General features: G+C 39.2%; 4 protein-coding genes across 4 annotated transcripts in view; all 4 read left to right on the top strand.

Annotated features, from left to right (window-relative positions):
- Positions 1 to 12,424, top strand: part of LOC126629234 (uncharacterized) — a 43,846-nt gene extending 31,422 nt beyond the window's left edge. Inside the window, exon 3 of the transcript XR_007625686.1 lies at positions 12,228 to 12,424. The gene's annotated coding sequence lies outside the window, so the exon portion shown is untranslated. The remainder of the gene's footprint in view (positions 1 to 12,227) is intronic.
- LOC126629232 (silicon efflux transporter LSI2-like) overlaps positions 1 to 18,908 on the top strand; it is a 74,466-nt gene that overhangs the window by 19,471 nt on the left and 36,087 nt on the right. The window lies entirely within an intron of this gene.
- On the top strand, positions 2,211 to 12,424 carry LOC126629243 (uncharacterized). Its single transcript, XM_050299213.1, has 2 exons — positions 2,211 to 2,544; positions 11,643 to 12,424. Exons 1-2 carry the CDS (start codon positions 2,427 to 2,429, stop codon positions 12,149 to 12,151), a joined length of 627 nt encoding a protein of 208 aa, XP_050155170.1. The 5' UTR covers positions 2,211 to 2,426; the 3' UTR covers positions 12,152 to 12,424.
- LOC126629242 (uncharacterized) lies at positions 4,999 to 10,983 on the top strand. The gene is made up of 2 exons (XM_050299212.1): positions 4,999 to 5,796; positions 9,808 to 10,983. The coding sequence occupies exons 1-2, from the start codon at positions 5,136 to 5,138 to the stop codon at positions 9,924 to 9,926; spliced, it is 780 nt and encodes a 259-aa protein (XP_050155169.1). The 5' UTR covers positions 4,999 to 5,135; the 3' UTR covers positions 9,927 to 10,983.

The following is an 18,908-nucleotide window of genomic DNA, read 5'->3' as shown; positions in this document are numbered from 1 at the left end:
AACTTGATTGATTAGTCATGCATATTTCTTGTGCTATTAATGGCATAAAAGTTCATTCACATCTCGTGAAAATTAGTGAAAACAACACTACAATTCACTATAGTCCAAAACCCATGGCAATATTAAAAATATGTTATCTCATGCTTGAACCAAATTAGCCATACAAGCAACACTATACATGCCATTTGCTTAACAATATTAAAATTTTGGTTCAAGCAAATTAGTTACAATTTATCATATGCTACGGTCATGGAAGAAATTGTGTCACCTTACACATCTTTGAAACATATCCGTGATGCTATAGATGCAATAACAAAAATTGCCAAAATTTATATTGACCTGCTTTCAAATATAGACATATATAAACTTAGCATATGCATTCCTGCAACACAACTGTAATATATGTTACCACAATCATATATATAGGCACAAATCATATACCAATAATAGTATTGAGACATCTAAAAGTGAACAATTCCGTTACCAACATTCCGAAAGATGTCAAGCAATATTTGAACTGTTACGCCTCTTTCTTAATTCTAAGAATTAGGTTGCAGTCAAAATTGGGTTCTGAATAATTAGTTGGTTATGCAAGTACGAAAACTCTTTGATGCCACCAAAACAAGGAACCAAAAACATAATATTCCAAGTAATAAGGAGATGTCACGGCATATGTAAGTTATGCAGGAACCAAATAATCACCTTTTAAATCCACCACAAAATCTTGTCAGCAATTAAGACCAAGGGAAAAGATTACACCAAAAACCCAAAATCCGAATTGAGTCGATGAAACACAATGCTCTGCTTTGGCAGAGGTCAGCTTGCTAAATTGAGAGGCCGCATCACTTTTCCAGTGTAAATGTGTATTTGCATATGCTTACAAAATTGACAAAGACATCCGTAGTACATGGTTAAACATTCCAACCAAAAACATCAACTTTAAAATAGAAAATCTGAAATATGCCATGGTTTCCAGTCATAGTTAATCCAATGAACTAACTAATCAATTTTCTTTAACATCCCCTTATCAGAACTATTGGTGGTAATCAAATTTGACTAATCAAATAAAAATTACATGCTCTTGCTTGATCAAATATTAGCAATCTCCAGACTTTGGTGGTTCGACCCAAACATATTTTATGCAATAAAGATGCCTGATCAAAAACTATCAACTAAACCATATTGTTTGCAATTAAAATAGGTATAGTTTAAAAAACTGTTGGGATTTGAAGCTTATTCCATATTTGGATCATCACCATTATTTTAATTTTATACTTCAACACGGTTTATATATATACTTCTCCGCATGCGGCATGCCACTATTATAGTATTGATCCACGATTTGCTGCTATTCTTGATAAAGTTTCCCAGATTCATCATGCCATAAGATTATTAAAATTCTTGACTAAAACCGAATGGTTATATAACCTATTAACAATCATCAATTGTACCGATTGAAACAACATGGTGGTGTTGCCAAGTATATGCAATCATAACATGGATTAAAAACGCAGCTCATAAAAATATTATATAGTCCAACCTAAACCCTAATAGGTTTTAATCATATAACCAATGGCTCTGATACCAATTGTTAGCCTTATAAGATTATACAATTAAAACACAAACGAAAGAGTGACTGACCTGATTCCAATGGTAGTTATCGAAGATGCAGCAGCCATGCAAGCAAGACGTGATCGATAAAACTCCAATCTTTATGTTTGCCATGACAAACAGAAACACCAACTATTCTGTAAACTCCTAGCTTTATGACAAAGCTCTATGGGAAGCCTTAGTTGTCGTGTCTAGGGTTAGCAGGGACCGGTGTTTATATACTAGCCAAAAAGTCTTAGATTCTTTCCATAAGGGAAAACTAAAACTCTCATTTCTTGGCTCTCAAGTAAAATATCATAATCATATATTATTAAGGATTCCATCAATCCTATTTCCAATATAAGACACCTTATATAGAATTAATATCTTTAAGAGATTAAATCACAATTCACATTATTCTCCAATATTACATTCCTATTACATGTAGTAGACCACTTAAGGTTGATTTATATTGGATAAATCCAACACCTGCATCCATGTTTTCCATAGGCCCTTATGCATACGAGACACAGTTAGTGTCACCACCTGTATTCTCTACATTCAACACTGAACCATCTACTGCTCCATTCACTCCCCCTCATGAATTCGTTCAGCTGACTACACCTTCATCCCTTGAAGTGCCATTTGCTCAACTTCTGTCATCTTCATTGGACCGACAACGTAGAAATAGTAGTAACAGCCAGAAGTTTCCACTGTCCCAATACGAATACCAGCCTTACCAACAATATTCGGGAAGTCCAGGTGGTAATCTCATATCACCAGGATCAGCAATATCGAATTCAGGAACATTTTCTCCGTTCCTGGACAGACACCCTATGCTTGAGTTTCGCATGGGGGAAGGTCCCAAACTCTATGGATTTGAGCATTTTACCAATCATAAGTGGGGTTCAAGGCTAGGTTCTGGATCATTGACGCCAGATGGTGCGGGGCTGGGTTCCGGGCTAAGTTCTGGAACATTAACACCAGATGGTTATGAGCTAGGTTCAAGGCTAGGTTCCGGATGTTTTGTTGGAATATATTAGCATTTTAGGTATTATATTGTTTGGGTTTTAACTCCGCCTATGTAAGTTTATCTTACATTGCCGGTCCCAAGCCCGGATAAAGGAGGAGGGGGAGGGCGTCAGGTAGTCGACAGCCGGCACTCCATGGTTACGTCGAATCCTTATGAAAATGAATCCAGAACGAAATTGCGCTAAAGCTAGGGCGTCACCCGTAAGTGGCGCGCTGTGTGGCTCGAGCACAGTGATAAGTGAGCAAGGGTCGCTGTATCTCCATCGGCACCCGGATGCAGTGTTAAATGAGCAAGGGGGCCATAAAAACTTATTTTCGAACGACTCCACTTAAAGTTGTTTGGGAGCATATGCTCCTATTAACTTTACACGGGACACACAAAAGAAGTACTTTGATCCTATTAGACGGGGGAGGGTGAAGAAGCTAGGACAGAATGGTAGAGTTCAAGAGAGCAAAATGCGTTTAGGAACGTGGAATATAAGAACCTTAACGGGAAAATCTATGGAAGTAGTGGAAGTTATGGTGAGGAGAAGGATAAATATTATGTGCCTACAAGAAACTAAGTGGGTTGGTCGTAAGGGAAAGGATCTAGAAAACTCAGGGTTTAAACTTTGGTATTCGGGCACAAATAGAACGAGAAACGGTGTTGGCATCATCGTGGACAAGACCTTGACACAAGATGTTGTAGATGTCAAGAGGGTAGGAGATAGAATCATGGCAATCAAGATTGTAATAGGACAAGAACTTATCAATGTGATTAGTGCGTACGCACCTCAAGTAGGGTTGGATACGTTGGGAAGACCTTGGAGACTTGGTGCAAGGAATTGCTCAGACGGAGAAGTTATTTATAGGAGGAGATTTAAATGGACACGTGGGCAGGGAGACAGGCAACTATGGAGGTTTTCATGGTGGCCATGGTTTTGGGGAGAGAAACGAGGATGGGGAAGCTATCTTGGATTTTGCAATGGCATATGATCTCTTCTTAGCCAACACCTTCTTTAAGAAGAGAGAAGAACATGTGATCACCTACAAGAGTGGGTCGTCAAAAACACAAATAGATTTTCTTCTAATGAGGAAAGGGGATCGTATAACTTGTAAGGATTGCAAAGTTATACCGGGAGAGAGCTTGGCTAATCAACATCGCTTGTTGGTGATGGATGTACATATCAAAAGAGTGAGAAAAAAGAACAAGACTTGGAAGTGCCCAAGGATTAGATGGTGGAATCTAAAAGAAGAAAAACAAGCCATTTTCAAAGAGAAAGTAATCACCCAGTGTGTGTGGGATAGAGAGGGGGAAGCTAGCCAAAGGTGGGATTCCATGGCTAGTTGTATCCGAAAAGTAGCAAAAGAGGTATTAGGAGAGTCCAAGGGCTTTGCTCCACACCAAAAGGAATCTTGGTGGTGGAATGAGGAGGTACAAACAAAGGTGAAGGCTAAGAAGGAATGTTATAAAGCCTTATACAAGGATAGGACCGATGAAAATGGTGAAAGGTATAGAAAAGCGAAGCAAGAGGCGAAGAAAGCTGTGAAAGAAGCTAAGTTAGCGGCTTATGATGATATGTATAAGCGACTAGATACCAAAGAAGGAGAGTTGGATATCTATAAACTAGCTAGAGCAAGGGAAAAGAAGACAAGGGACCTAAACCAAGTGAGGTGCATCAAGGATGAGGATGGAAAGGTTCTTGCTACAGAGAACGCGGTCAAAGATAGATGGAGAGGTTATTTTCATAATCTTTTCAATGAAGGACATGAAAGGAGTGCTTCTTTAGGGGAGTTGAGTAACTCAGAAGAGTGTAGAAACTACTCATTTTATTGTCAAATCCGGAAGGAAGAAGTGGTTGTAGCTTTGAAGAAGATGAAGCATAGAAAAACAGTGGGCCCAGACGATATATCGATCGAAGTGTGGAAAGTTTTGGGAGAGACATGTATAACATGGCTCACTGACCTTTTCAATAGGATTTTGAAAACGAAGAAGATACCAAATGAGTGGCGAATGAGCACTTTGGTGCCTATCTACAAGAATAAGGGCGACGTACAAAATTGCATGAACTATAGGGGTATTAAGCTAATGAGTCATACAATGAAGCTCTGGGAGAGAGTCATTGAGCATAGATTGAGGCAAGAGACACGGGTTTCGGATAACCAATTCGGGTTCATGCCAGGGCGCTCAACCATGGAGGCAATCTATCTCTTACGAAGATTGATGGAAAAATATAGAGATGGGAAAAAGGATTTACACATGGTCTTTATAGATTTGGAAAAAAACGTATGATAGGGTCCCAAGAGACATTCTTTGGAGGATTTTAGAGAAGAAATGAGTACGAGTAACATATATCCAAGCTATAAAGAATATGTATAAAGGAGCAAAGACTGCCGTAAGAACTCATGAAGGACAAACCGAAAGCTTTCCCATAATTGTATGATTACATCAAGGCTCATCCTTAAGTCCTTACCTTTTTGCGTTGGTAATGGATGAGTTAACATGACATATTCAAGATGATATTCCTTGGTGTATGCTTTTCGCAGACGATATAGTGTTGATAGATGAAACTCAGGAAAGGGTAAATGCAAAGCTTAACCATTGGAGAGAAGTGTTGGAATCTAAAGGTCTTCGCCTAAGCCGATCAAAGACAGAATATATGAAGTGCAAGTTCAGTGCAAATGGAGGCCAAAACGAGTTAGGGGTGAGGATCAGAGATCAAGAAATACCAAAGAGCGACCGTTTTTGTCACCTAGGATCTATCTTGCAAAAGAACGGAGAATTAGATGGAGATCTCAACCATAGAATACAAGCTGGATGGATGAAGTGGAAGAGTGCATCCGGCGTGTTGTGTGACCGCCGTATGCCACTGAAGCTTAAGGGAAAATTTTATAGGACGACAATAAGGCCGGCGATGCTGTATGGCACAGAATGTTGGGCGGTGAAGTATCAACATGTACACAAAATGGGTGTAGCGGAGATGAGGATGCTTCGTTGGATGTGTGGGAACACGAGAAAGGACAAGATTAGGAATGAGGATATCCGGAGTAAAGTAGGAGTAGCCGAAATTGAAGGAAAGATGAGAGAAAATCGGTTACGGTGGTTTGGACATGTGCAAAGAAGGCCTACTGACGCTCCGATTAGAAGATGCGACTATGGGACAGAGGTTCAGGGCCGAAGGGGTAGAGGAAGACCTAGGAAACTTTGGAAGAGACTCTAAGAAAAGACTTAGAGTACTTGGATCTAACGGAGGACATAACACATGACCGAGCACAATGGCGTTCTAAGATTCATATAGCCGACCCCACTCAGTGACTTGGATTTTCCAAGTCTCCAACCGAGAAGTTTTCCTCACTCGGGAAATTAAGGGAACACTACCTCAACCTACATGCTCCACTCACAAAGCTTCAACATACAAGCTTCAACAAAAGAAAAATTCAAAGAACTTAGCGAAGAAGGCTTTGGTGTATTTAACACATTACGTTGAAATGAAGCAAAGCTTATTTATTGATATCCCCGATAAGTTACAAATATGTACATATACATGAGTCAAAATAAACAAACAAGAGGGAACCTTCACGAAGGTTGCTTAGGAGAAGTCTCAGCTGTCGGTAGAGCCCCAGAAAGAGAAGGCACCAGAGATGGATCATTTGGAGCCTCAGTACTGGACAGAACCCTAGAAGGAGGAGGCATCAGAGGTTGATCATTTGGAGCTTCATTACGCGGTACAGCCCCAGAAGACGAAGGCAATAAATGCCTTTGGAACAAACCCACAAACCTCTGATGATCAAGTAAAACCTGACCATCAGATTCCTTCATCTGGTCAAGCTTCCTCTTCATGTTTGTAGCATAGTCATGTGCGAGTCGGTGCAACTGTTTATTCTCATGCTTGAGCCCTCTAATCTTCTGTTTGAGACTCATCACTTCAGCCGCCAATGATTCAACTTGGCGGGTTCGAGCAAATAGGCGTTGGGCCATATTAGACACAGAACCTGCACACTGAACACTGAGAGCCAGAGAATCCTTAACAGCCAACTCATCAGACCGTTTGGAAAGTAGTCTGTTATCTTTGGGAGTGAGAAGGTTCCTGGCCACCACCGCAGCGGTCATATCATTCTTCATCACAGAATCCCCAACGGTAAGAGGACCAGTAGGGGAGACGAAGGATGGGCGCTATATGTTGTCTGGAGAAGGCGTGGTTGCCTTTTCAACAAGGTTCAAGTCAAAACAACGGTCGGAGGGGCCAGACATTTTCAAAAGTGTTGAAGAGAGAAGAGGTCGGACAAATCAAGATCTTAGAAGTGCAAGAATGAAGCTTCTACTAGTGGAGATTCAAGTGTGCTTTGGAACTTAATGCTAGCCTCTATAAAAATCTGCACTCGACGGAGCTTCAGAAATCGAAGAGGCGCCTGCTCAGAAATCGAAGAGGCGTTTGCTTTCTCAAAAGCTGGGCTGCTCAAAGACAACAAAGGTCGATCTCAGAAATCGAAGAGGCGCTTGCTTTCTCAAAAGTTGGGCTGCTCAGAGACCACGAGGGCCGATCTCAGAAATCGAAGAGGCACCTACTTGTTCAGCCTTGTCAGCACCTGTCACACGCACACTCAGCTTTGCGGAAATTACGAGCATTCTGTCGAAGATTTCTGGTGAAGTAGAAAGCACATGAATCTTACTGTTCAATCACCTACTTTCCACACTCAACATTAGCTCATGGGTACCACAGATAACTTTGCCAAAGTTCTCTAACAAAGTTGAGACACGTGAAGCTTGCAGCTCCCACTACATCGCTCTGACCAAGAAGGGTAAAAGAATAGCAAAGAAACAGCACTAACAAAGTTTAGACACATAAATTTTGAAGGTCTAGCTACCATATTATTACCCACAAGGGTAAAGGAACAGTACCACTGCTGGATAATTGGAAAGTCACTGTGTGTCAACCTCTATGCTCCGTGGCAAGGTAGACTAGCAAACATGCCCAACCTTTACTCACATTCGAGAAAACACTCCCAACAAGATTACTTGCTCCAAAATCGAAGAGGCACCGCCCTCCGAATCTCGAGAGCCAGACTCCCAACATGATTACTTTCTCAAAAATCGAAGAGACACCGCTCTCCGAATCTCGAGAGCCAGACCCCCAGCATGATTGCTTTCTCAAAAATCGAAGAGGCATCGTTCTCCGAATCTCGAGAGCCAGATCCCCGACAGGATTGCTTGTTCGAAAACCAAAGAGGCACCACTTTCTCAACTTCGAGAGCCAGATCTCCTTGGATAAAGCTTGTCTGTAATCTTCACACGCAACATCAGCTTTCCAGATACCACAGACCACTTTTTCAAAGTGCTCTGACAGAGTTAAAACATGTGAAGCTGGCAGCTCCCACTACAGTGCTATGACCAAGCAGGGTAAATGAATATCATTACTACTTGTTAGGGAGACTCCTATATATGTCGACCTCCATCCCCAACGGACAGGCAGACCTGCAAAAATGCTCAACCCTTTCTCATATCTGAGAGGGCACTCCCAACGAAGCCTTTCGAAATATTCAGCTTTCTTTCCCCCCGATAATACCTCTGCAAACAAGCTATACCAGAGCAAGAATATCTCATATCATCAGGGTTAAAAGCAAGAGTATCCCATATCATGCTTTTTCCCTGTCTTTTCCTTTAGCCTTGTTCTTACCTGCAAGACAAGGAGAAAGAGAGCAATCAGTCAGCACTTGGAATCAAGCTTCCAGTCAGGAACTGACTGCCTGGAACCCCTTACCTGATTACTTACCTGGCATTGCTCTCGAGTACTCATCTGCAACATCTTATGCTTCCAGGGAAGATACCGCATCTGCCTGAGGAATAGATAGGGCAAGTGAGAAGGATACAAGGAAGCATGTGGAGACAAGCGTAACAGCACACGTGCCGATATATCCATTACTTTGTCAAAAGCAAAAGTATCTCATATCAGCAGGGTCGAACGTACTCTAGATTTGATGGACTTGTTTTGACCCTCAAATTCTTCAGTCGGCCTTATACTCTGGAGGAAACCAGAAAACCCTCCAGCCCAATTCAAGAATAAGCCTGTGGAAATTTACTTCTTCAAAAGCAAAAGTATCTCATATCATCTCTTCTCATTTTTCTTCTCTTTATCCTTTATGCTGCCTGCAAGATAGGCATAATGAGAACAATCAGCCGGAACTCGAAATCAAACTTCTGATCTGGGACTGATTGCTTGGAACTCTGATTGCTTACCTTGTCTGTCACCTCTTTCAGCAGATCCCCTAGCTCGGCGACTTGGGGGACTCCTACTACATGGTTTGTATCGCGCTTGACCAAGCTTGAAACTACAAGTAAGCTTCAAGTGAAATTGATACATTACCTTGTGCATCTCCACCAGTTAAAGATACCACCCCTGGATGGAGGAAGAGTACTTCCAGAAAAGATGTCACATCTACCTATGAGACAGATAAGGCAAGTGAAGACGATACCACACTTCGGTACTTAGAAGTTTCGTGATTACGAGATCATTCTCCCACAATATTTCCTAATGTCATTTGTACTAAATCATTCACTTGTACTCACTAAAGGAGAGCTTACACCTATGTACTTGTGTAAACCCTTCACAATTAAAGAGAACTCCTATATTCCGTGGACGTAGCTAATCTGGGTGAACCACGTACATCTTGTGTTTGCTTTCCTGTCTCTATCCATTTATATACTTATCCACACTAATGACCGGAGCAATCTAGCGAAGATCACAAAAAGCGACCGTTTTCGCTACCTAGGATCTATCTTGCCAAAGAACGGAGAATTAGATGAAGATCTTAACCATAGAATACAAGCTGGATGGATGAAGTGGAAGAGTGCATTCGGCGTGTTGTGTGACCGTCGTAGGCCACTAAAGCTCAAGGGAAAATTTTATAGGACAACAATAAGGCCAGCGATGCTGTATGGCACAGAATGTTGGGCGGTGAAGCATCAACACGTACACAAAATGGGTGTAGCGGAGATGAGGATGCTTCGTGGGATGTGTGGGCACATGAGAAAGGATTAGATTGGGAATGAGGATATCCGAGGTAAAGTTGGAGTAGCCGAAATTGAAGGAAAGATGAGAGAAAATCGGTTATGGTGGTTTGGACATGTGCAAAGAAGGCTTACTGACGTTTCGGTTCGAAGATGTGACTACGAGACAGAGGTTCATGGCCGAAGGGGTAAAGGAAGACCTAGGAAAACTTTGGAAGAGACCTTAAGAAAAGACTTAGAGTACTTGGATCTAACGGAGGACATGACACAAAACCGAGCGCAATGGCGTTCTAGGATTCATATAGCCGACCCCACTTAGTGGGAAAAGGCTTTGTTGTTGTTGTATATTGTTTGGGTTTTCTTATAAGTTTAGTTTGGGCCTAGCCTGTTAGCATTAGGGTTAGGGTTAGTTTATTATAAATAGAGTGCTTTGTTATTCATTAGAAATCAAGCTAGTCACAATGTAACCTCTTAGGGTTTTGTAACCGTTCCGGCATTCTCGTTTGTTTAATAATATTCCTATTATTTTATTAATCTCGTTCGTTGCGCACTGTGATATTCAACTTGGTATCAGAGCAGATTTGATCTTTTGGGATTTAATATGTTCTTGATAGGTATCCATGTTGTTTGTTTGATAATAGTTTTCAGTGTTAGTTTTGAAAAGAAAAAAAATTGATTATGTTTGCTCGGACGACCCACCAGAATCTGCCCCACTTCCGCTGCATCGTCACCCAGCCATCAGCCTTCGTACCAGGTCTGCAACTAGAAACCCAGCACATCTGCTGTTCGTATCCAACACCAGCTGCATCACCACACCGTTTCCTGCACTGCATCCGCACCCTCTGCACGCCTGCACATACCCGATCACTCGATGCTGCACCACTTCCGCAAGCCCAGACGACATGACCTGCTTCCTATTGCCAGAATCACCGAAGCCGCACCTTCGTCGAACCAGCCTGCACTTGTGTGCCCAGATTCGATTGCAGACCGTATCTACTTGAAATCCCGCTGGTGCCCATTCTTGCTCGTCGCTGTTGCACCACCAGTTTGACCCGATTGCTGCTTGTTTTATTGGTATTATTGTTTATGAAGAAGAAAAAAAAAAGGAACGTACAGACAGAAGAAAGAAAGGAAGAAGGAGAGAAGAAAAAAAAATGAAATAAAAAGGAGAAGAAATGGCAAAAAGCGAAAGGAAAGAAAAAAATTGTTTGCTGTTGCTTTAGGCCCACACGGGCAAAAGAAAAAAATGTTTAAGTTTGTTTTTAGGTCGACACGAGTTGTTGGCCTATTTGGAATTGTTTTGTGACCGTTATTCGAGTGCTTGAATTGTAACCACTTGAGTGATAGTATTTGTATTTGTTTGTTCGTTGCTACAATTGAGATATGAAAATCTCGTCCGTTTAGTGACGGGTTCTTTCCATACTCTCAACTCTAGTCAGTCGGAACCAGAATCAGTTTGCCAGCAAGAATCAAGAATCAAGAATCAAGTCAAGTTTGCCAGTTTGCCAATCAAGTCAAGTTTGCCAGTCAAGTCAAGTTCGCAAGTTCGCCCGTTTGCAAGTTCGCCAAGTCAAGTCAAGTCAAGTCAAGTCAAGTCCAATTCAGTCAAGTCAAGTCAAGTTTGCATGCCTACCAGTCCACCTAACGGAGCCAGTCCGCATCTGCATGTTTGCAAACCCATGTCGTAAACCGCCATGAGTTTGATGGGGGGTGTTGGAATATATTAGTATTTTAGGTATTATATTGTTTGGGTTTTCTTATAAATTTAGTTTGGGCCTAGCCTGTTAGCATTAGGGTTAGAGTTAGTTTATTATAAATAGAGTGCTTTGTTATTCATTAGAAATCAAACTAGTCACAATGTAACCTCTTAGGGTTTTGTAGCCGTTCCGGCATTCTCGTTTGTTTAATAATATTCCTATTATTTTGTTAATCTCGTTCGTTGCGCACTCATATTCAACTTGTTTGACCCCCAATGGTGTGGGAGTTGGTTCCGGGATGGGCTCTGGATGTTTGACGCCTGATGGTATGGGGCCAGCATCGAGAGACGGTTTCCATATGGAGAACCAGATTTCTGAGGTGGCATCCCTGGCCAACACAGAGAGTGGATGTCACAGTGGTGGAACTATAATATTTGATCACAGGGTGTCATTTGAATTGACTGGTGAAGATGTTGGATGCTGTCTTGCGAATAAAGCATTAAGAACTGCAACGGAATCTTCAAATGATATAGCAGCAGAAAACTCAATTGAAACAGATGCGTTATTAACAGACTCCAACAATCACCGAGTGTTTAATGTTGAAGAAAGTTTGAGTAGAATTCCTGCAAATGCTTCAGGAGAAGGGGAGGATCAAGGATACCGGAAGCAAAGATCCATCACACTTGGGTCGACAAAGGAGTTTAATTTTGATTACACAAAAGCTGAAGTTCCGAGTAAGTCCAACATCGGCTCAGAATGGTGGACTAACAAAAATGTTGCTGCTAAGGAATCTAAGCCTTGCAATGACTGGACTTTCTTTCCGATTCTACAACCCGGAGTTAGATGACATAGCAATGGTTCAACATGGCTTTTCTGATGTGTATAGGTAGGGGATCACGTTGTTGACGGACGAATGGATGCAGAGGTGAGAGTTTCTTACGAACGAAAAACATAATTCAGAGAGAATAGATTGTAGAATTGTTAGTGTTAGTACTCAAAGAGCATTCTTTAGAACATTTTTTTACTTTGATGTTATACAGAGGATAGAATTCACTTACAAAGATGATGTGCTGTGAATTATTTTTTGTTGAACGTGTAATATAAAGGTCTAATTACGTCATTTGTGTAATGCATTTTATCTTGGTAGGATTTGTACTCGAAAATGCATATAACATTCTACCAGGAAAGGCCTAGAAAGCTCATACTTTCTGGGCCTTATTAGAAGTATAATGCATTATATCTTCGAAAGTCGATTTCTTTGCCCTAAACCAGTTGTGAATTCGAAAACCAAAATCGGGTTCATGCCTGAAACCAGGTTCAAACATGGAATGAATGGTGACGGAATGGAGAGCATGAAGTGCCTTAAATATGTAGGGCAAGAGCTTCACTGGTCTAACATTGTAGGGTAATGGATGTGCAACCAATCAAGACGGCGCCAATAATTGTTATGAAGGATTAAAAGGATAAGCATAGAATTAAAAATGTCACGTAATGGCCAAAGCTCAAGTCTCTGTCAACCACCAAGGGATGGTCTAGTGGTTGAGACAAATTCTTGACCTGTATTCTACACGGCACATTCTAGGTTCAATTCTTGATTCTGGTGAATCACACGATGATGGCTACGAGAGGTTGAAATGTCTATGTGAGTTTTCCGGCTCCTGAAAAAAATAGACAGCCGTGAAGAAGCCACCGTCTGGTCCTTTTTTTTTTTGTTGTTAAAAAAGCTCAAAGTCTCTGTCCTACCCACTGCCCAAAACAGGGCAGAAATGCAAACTGGGAACAGGCTGTGACCAATAAACCAGGAGACATGATAAAACAAGAAGGAAAGCGTTAGGGCAGCATGTCATGTGGAAAAAAAGTTCATGGCTCCAACTCCAAACCTCATCACCATCAGCTGGATCGAGATGCATACTGCAGTGTGGCTAATTGCACACCAATAGGTTTTTGTAGTGCTTAGAAATAATTGAGGGAATTGAGGGTTTGTTTGGAACTGCTTCAGTTGGAAACACATTTTTGTTGATTTTTTAAAACGTGTTTTTTCAACATAAACATGCTTTTAAGTTTATTTGTTAAACGTGGTAAAAAAAAACATTTTGATTATTAGATAGCATTTTTAGCTGTTATAGAAGAAATACTAGACACGCATTAAAACTAATTATGGATTATAAAAACACTTTTTGGAGCTTAGAGTTCATTACCAACTAGTGCCTCATTTTAATTAAAGTTTTTGACATGCTTCTCATAAAAGTACTTTCAAATAATGTAAGTGCTTATAAGCAGAAGCATTTAGTACAAACACAAATTTCAACAGACCATCCTTGACAATTTTTTAAGGGAAATTTTATTTGAACCCATATTTTGTATCTCAACACCCAGCTTACTTTTTATATCCACATTGTATTTGATTTATCTATCATTATCTCTTTACACCCAACGTTATTTCCAAAACCGCCCTCACTTATCAAAACTCAACTTAATCAAACTTCTTTTTACACCCAACTCAATCTACTTAAAAATAAAAAATAAAACCCTAACTAGTCCATCATCTTCATGGAGCAAAGCCCCTTCTCTCTCTCTTTAAAAAATCCTTCAATCTCCCATGGTTGTCATTCTGCACCCCCATCTACTCCTCCGTAGTCATCCAAACCTTTTTCTCTTCCTTTTCTTCATCATTTGACATCTCTAAATTTCTAGAGCACTAATTAGCTTAATAATTGGTATGTGTTCAATCGATTGGTTCAATTTTTACGTATTGATTCCTTTTTCTTTTCAATTAAATGAGCTTCTGGTTAGAGTGTTTAATGAGTTTGGTATGTTTCAATTAAATGAGAATCTTCTAGACTCTATATTCCTATCTGTGGTAGAAAAATGGGTATGTCCATGATAATTTTTGGTAGATCAATGAATATTTTTAACTGTGGATTTTTTTTTTTTTTGGTCAAAACCGTGGATATTTATTAGATACAAAAGTTGCAAACAGCAATTCACATTACATTGAACTGTGGCTAAAACGTATATCGCCTTTGCAAGTTTTAAAGGCGAACTCAAAGCTAAGCAATTTTTATTGTGGAGCAAAACTTCGGGAATTGATCTAACCTGGATGTGTAATTGAGTTTATGCATTTTAATAATTAAACTAATAAATATTTCAACTACATATGAATTTAATATCGTAGTATCTTTTAGCCTCTATATGCCACAAAAGTTGCGAACAAAAATTCACAATACATAGAATTGTGGTAAAAAAGTGTATCGCCTTTGCACGTTTTATAGGTGAACTCATAGGTAAGCAGTTTTTATTACACTACTACAAAAGGGCCTTATAGTGTCAGTAGGTTATGTCGGTTTAATATAATATAGTGGTGGACAAGACATTTGCGATACCTACTGAACATGACGTCAGATTTTCTGTCACTTGTAATCGTTATACACTGTTTATGTCGCTTTTAACCGACATAAATATTTAATGTCGCTTATAACCGACATACATTTTAATAATTTTTAAATAATGGTGTCGCTTAAAATAAAAACAGTGTCACTTTTAAGCGACATAAAGTATAGGTGTCGCTTCTAGCCGATACTAATTATTGTTTTTAAATATTTTAAAGCCTGTGTCGGTTCTGAGCGACATAGATTTTAGTTTTTTTGCACGTGCAAAGTTTTCTTATTTCGACGCCACATCCAATCACTGATTCACTGACATGTCTCTCAGACATACGTCGGTTTGAACCGACACAAAATTTCCCTATTTCGATGCCACTTGCAATGACTATAAAATTTGTCAGGCTCACGTCGGTTTGAACCGACGCAAACTTTTCCTATTTCGAGGCCACCTGCAATGTCTATCAGGCACACGTCGGTTTCAACCGACGCAAAAGTTTCTTATTTCTATGCCACTCAAATCTGTCTGGCTAACGTCGGTTTTATCCGACACAATTTTTTCCTATTTCGACGTCACTTGCAGCAACTGTCGGCCTTAACCGACGCTAACTTTTTATCCATATTTAAACACCCTTCTATTTTTTTAAATACTTATCTCGCATGAAAAAAAATTTGGCAGGATATTTCCCCCCGTATTTTTAAACGAAAAAGAGGATGTCAATCTCCCTCTTTCAAAAGGCTTCACCTCGAGCCTAAAGGTCATTTATCTTTCCCTTCTTCCAAGCACACCAAAAAACCGCAGCTCATCTCTCCACATTTTTTCAAACCCTAACCTCCGTTTCTGCAAACCAAACCTTAATCTTCCATCATCAACCCATAAGACCTCACAGCCATGGATTTACTGCATCACCAGAAGGGTAGCAGCACTGATCTTGGTGCCAACGCACTCAGAGGTAAACTTCTCACCCTCCCTTGCCGATTCATGCACTCATGTTCACAGATTGAAATATACCATACAAGAAAAAAATCTTCAACTCCTCATGCTTGTGTTGTTTCTTTTGCAGGGACTTGAGATCTGTAAAAAAAAAAAAAAAAAAAAAAAAAAAAAAAAACTATGCAACCACTGGTACAGCCCTAAATCGCATCTCAAGGAAAAACCACCACAGAGTTGTCTCCGTTCTAGATCCGTCATTTAAAGGTATAGCAACAAAATCTATTCTAATTGGATGATTTGGCGGTGAAAAGGTAGGAAGAATAAGTGGAACTCTTGATGTATTTACAACATTCCACGTAGCTATTAATATGTGAATGCTAAGCAATCTAATGCATGACTCACTAAAGCTATAATCTCCATTGAGCTCATCTTTTATGTTCTTATTTAGTAAGATCAGCAGTGCGAAAATCCATATAAAAATTCATGCATGTTCATTTTGGATCTGAAGAGCAAGGACACTGGAAATCGCAAATCCATAATTTTTGAAAGGTATAAAACCTGAGTTTAATCTATAGAGATTAGAGCCCTAATGTTGAAGTAGTAAAGTAATGGAGCATTGATCTGATGGCAAGCATGGCAGCATGGAGCTACATAATTTGTGGTCTTCGACAAAGGCAAGCACGGGAAAGCATCATGGCAGCTGCTAGTATTATATGCAAGCATGGAGCTCTGATTAGTATTATATGTAATTGTTAGTTTTTTTTATCTTCATCTTGTAACCGGTTCTCTAATGGCTCCTATATATGTGTTATTTGTACTTCCTTATTTATATGACATAGAATACATTTAACAAGAAATTCTACACCCAAAGACCCCAGTTGAATTCTTGAATAAATTGAATCTGTCAAGTTTGCATCTCATGTACCATCTGTGTAGGAATGCATGATAATTATTTTATTTATCGAGATGTTGGGTAATGTTGGTTAGGACAGACAATAGATTGAGTATTTTATTTGTTAGTTGCTAGTTGATGTCGGTTATGACCACCATCATATCAGAACATCATGTCGCTTTTAGCCGATGTCATAGTGGGTGTCGCTTTTAACCGACGCTAAGTTGTGGCGGATTAAGCGCACAAACGGACATCGAAGCCCTTTTGTGACGCTAGCAATGGTGTCGTTATTCCAATCCGACATTGCATAGTTTTATGTCGAATTTTTATCAAATTTTCGACAGAAATTGGAGTTCTTGTCGGTTTTTGGTTCGCCGATGATAGCCTCTTTTGTAGTAGTGTTGTTGACCAAAACTTCGGGAATTGGTCTAACTTGAATGTATAATTGAGCTTACGCATTTTAATGATTAAATTCATAAATATCTCGATCGCATATGAATTTAATATCGTAGTGTCTTTTAGCCTCTATATTGGTATATGTGGCAAAAAAATGGGTACCTCCATGAGAAAATTTTGTAGATCGATGAATATTTTCAATCTGAATATTTATTAGATACCAGAAATTATTAGTCTATTCGCAAAAGTCTAAGTCAATGCCACATACAATATTTGTTAAGATATATTTAGAGAACTGTTATTAGCACTCCAAAAATCTCATTCTACACTTTGCATAAGTGTATTTTTCTTTCTAATTATAGAAAGTTTGGAGTGCCAAATGAGATTTTTGGAGTGCTAATAACAATTTTCTATATTTATATACATTTTATTTTAGTTTGGAAGTCGACTTCCTTTTTTTTTTCTTTCTTTATCAAGTTAAGAGTTCACTGACTGTGACCCTATGCAACTAGTTGCTGATTCTTTTTGAATAATCAACATTATTTCTTACAATGTCTTGGGCGTATGAATAATAGAAAGAAAACGGTCATGATACAAGCTGAATAGTAGTAATACTAATTAGTAAACAACTTGTGCATGATGTTTGCTTATAACCAAGTGACATGAAGGGACAAATGTGTATGTTTCATGCATAAATTGGAATAGTATTAGTAAATGCATGATGTTTGCTTATAACCAAGTGGCATGAATGCTTATAACCAAGTGGCATGAAAGGACAAATGTGTATGTTTCATGCATGACTTGGAATAGTATTAGCAAATGCGTGATGTTTGCTTATAACCAAGTGGCATGAAGGGACAAATGTGTATGTTTCATGCATGACTTGGAATAGTATTAGTCGTCGAGAGATTTTGCATCAAGTTGTTTTTGTTTTTAATATGTATATATTAAGTTCTATTTTAATGGGATTGTTCACCACCCCTAAGTTGTGATAATGCCTTTATTTATCGTTGTTATGTGAGTTTAATTAAAATTTGAGATTGTGTTTATCCACTACATACATTTCAATTTTTTTCTTTTTTGAGTCGAGTGATAGCATTAATAAGTTAGATGTTAGATTAGTCACCAACAAAATTCGAACCAACGTCGTCATGCAAGAGCACAACACTTTTTCACCACTGTGGTAAATGGCCACTTACCAACAAGTTGATTGACATGTGTGACTTTACTAATACTATTCCAAGTCATGCATGAAACATACACATTTGTCCCTTCATGCCACTTGGTTATAAGCAAACATCATGCACAAGTTGTTTACTAATTAGTACTACTCTTATTTAGCTTGTATCATGACCATTCTTTCTGTTATTCATACACCCAAGAAATTGTAAAAAATAATGTTGATTATTCAAAACGAATCAACAACTAGTTGGACAGGGTCATAATCAAAACTAATGTTGTAAGAAATAATGTTGATTATTCAAAACTAATACTATTCCAAGTCATGCATGAAACATACACATTTGTCCCTTCATGCCACTTGGTTATAAGCAAACATCACGCATTTACTAATACTATTCCAAGTCATGCATGAAACATACACATCTGTCCCTTCATGCCACTTGGTTATAAGCATTCATGCCACTTGGTTATAAGCAAACATCATGCATTTACTAATACTATTCCAAGTTATGCATGAAACATACACATTTGTCCCTTCATGTCACTTGGTTATAAGCAAACATCATGCACAAGTTGTTTACTAATTAGTATTACTACTATTCAGCTTGTATCATGACCGTTTTCTTTCTATTATTCATACGCCCAAGACATTGTAAGAAATAATGATGATTATTCAAAACGAATCAACAACTAGTTGCACAGGGTCACAGTCAGTGAACTCTTAACTTGATAAAGAAAGAAAAAAAAAAAGGAAGTCGACTTCCAAACTAAAATAAAATGTATATAAATATAGAAAATTGTTATTAGCTCTCCAAAAATC

Source organism: Malus sylvestris, chromosome 7, assembly GCF_916048215.2.
Source record: "Malus sylvestris chromosome 7, drMalSylv7.2, whole genome shotgun sequence".
Classification (NCBI taxonomy): Eukaryota; Viridiplantae; Streptophyta; class Magnoliopsida; order Rosales; family Rosaceae; genus Malus; species Malus sylvestris.
This window is presented reverse-complemented; position numbering and strand designations above follow the sequence as displayed.

Bases quoted from the DNA above. Each gene is read 5' to 3' on its own strand.
- LOC126629243 (XM_050299213.1), top strand. From the start codon at position 2,427: ATGCTTGAGTTTCGCATGGGGGAAGGTCCCAAACTCTATGGATTTGAG. The intron at 2,545-11,642 runs GTTCCGGGCTAA...GTATGGGGCCAG, and splicing joins GCCAGATGGTGCGGGGCTGG to CATCGAGAGACGGTTTCCAT.
- LOC126629242 (XM_050299212.1), top strand. From the start codon at position 5,136: ATGCTTTTCGCAGACGATATAGTGTTGATAGATGAAACTCAGGAAAGG. The intron at 5,797-9,807 runs CTAGGAAACTTT...GTAAAGGAAGAC, and splicing joins CCGAAGGGGTAGAGGAAGAC to CTAGGAAAACTTTGGAAGAG.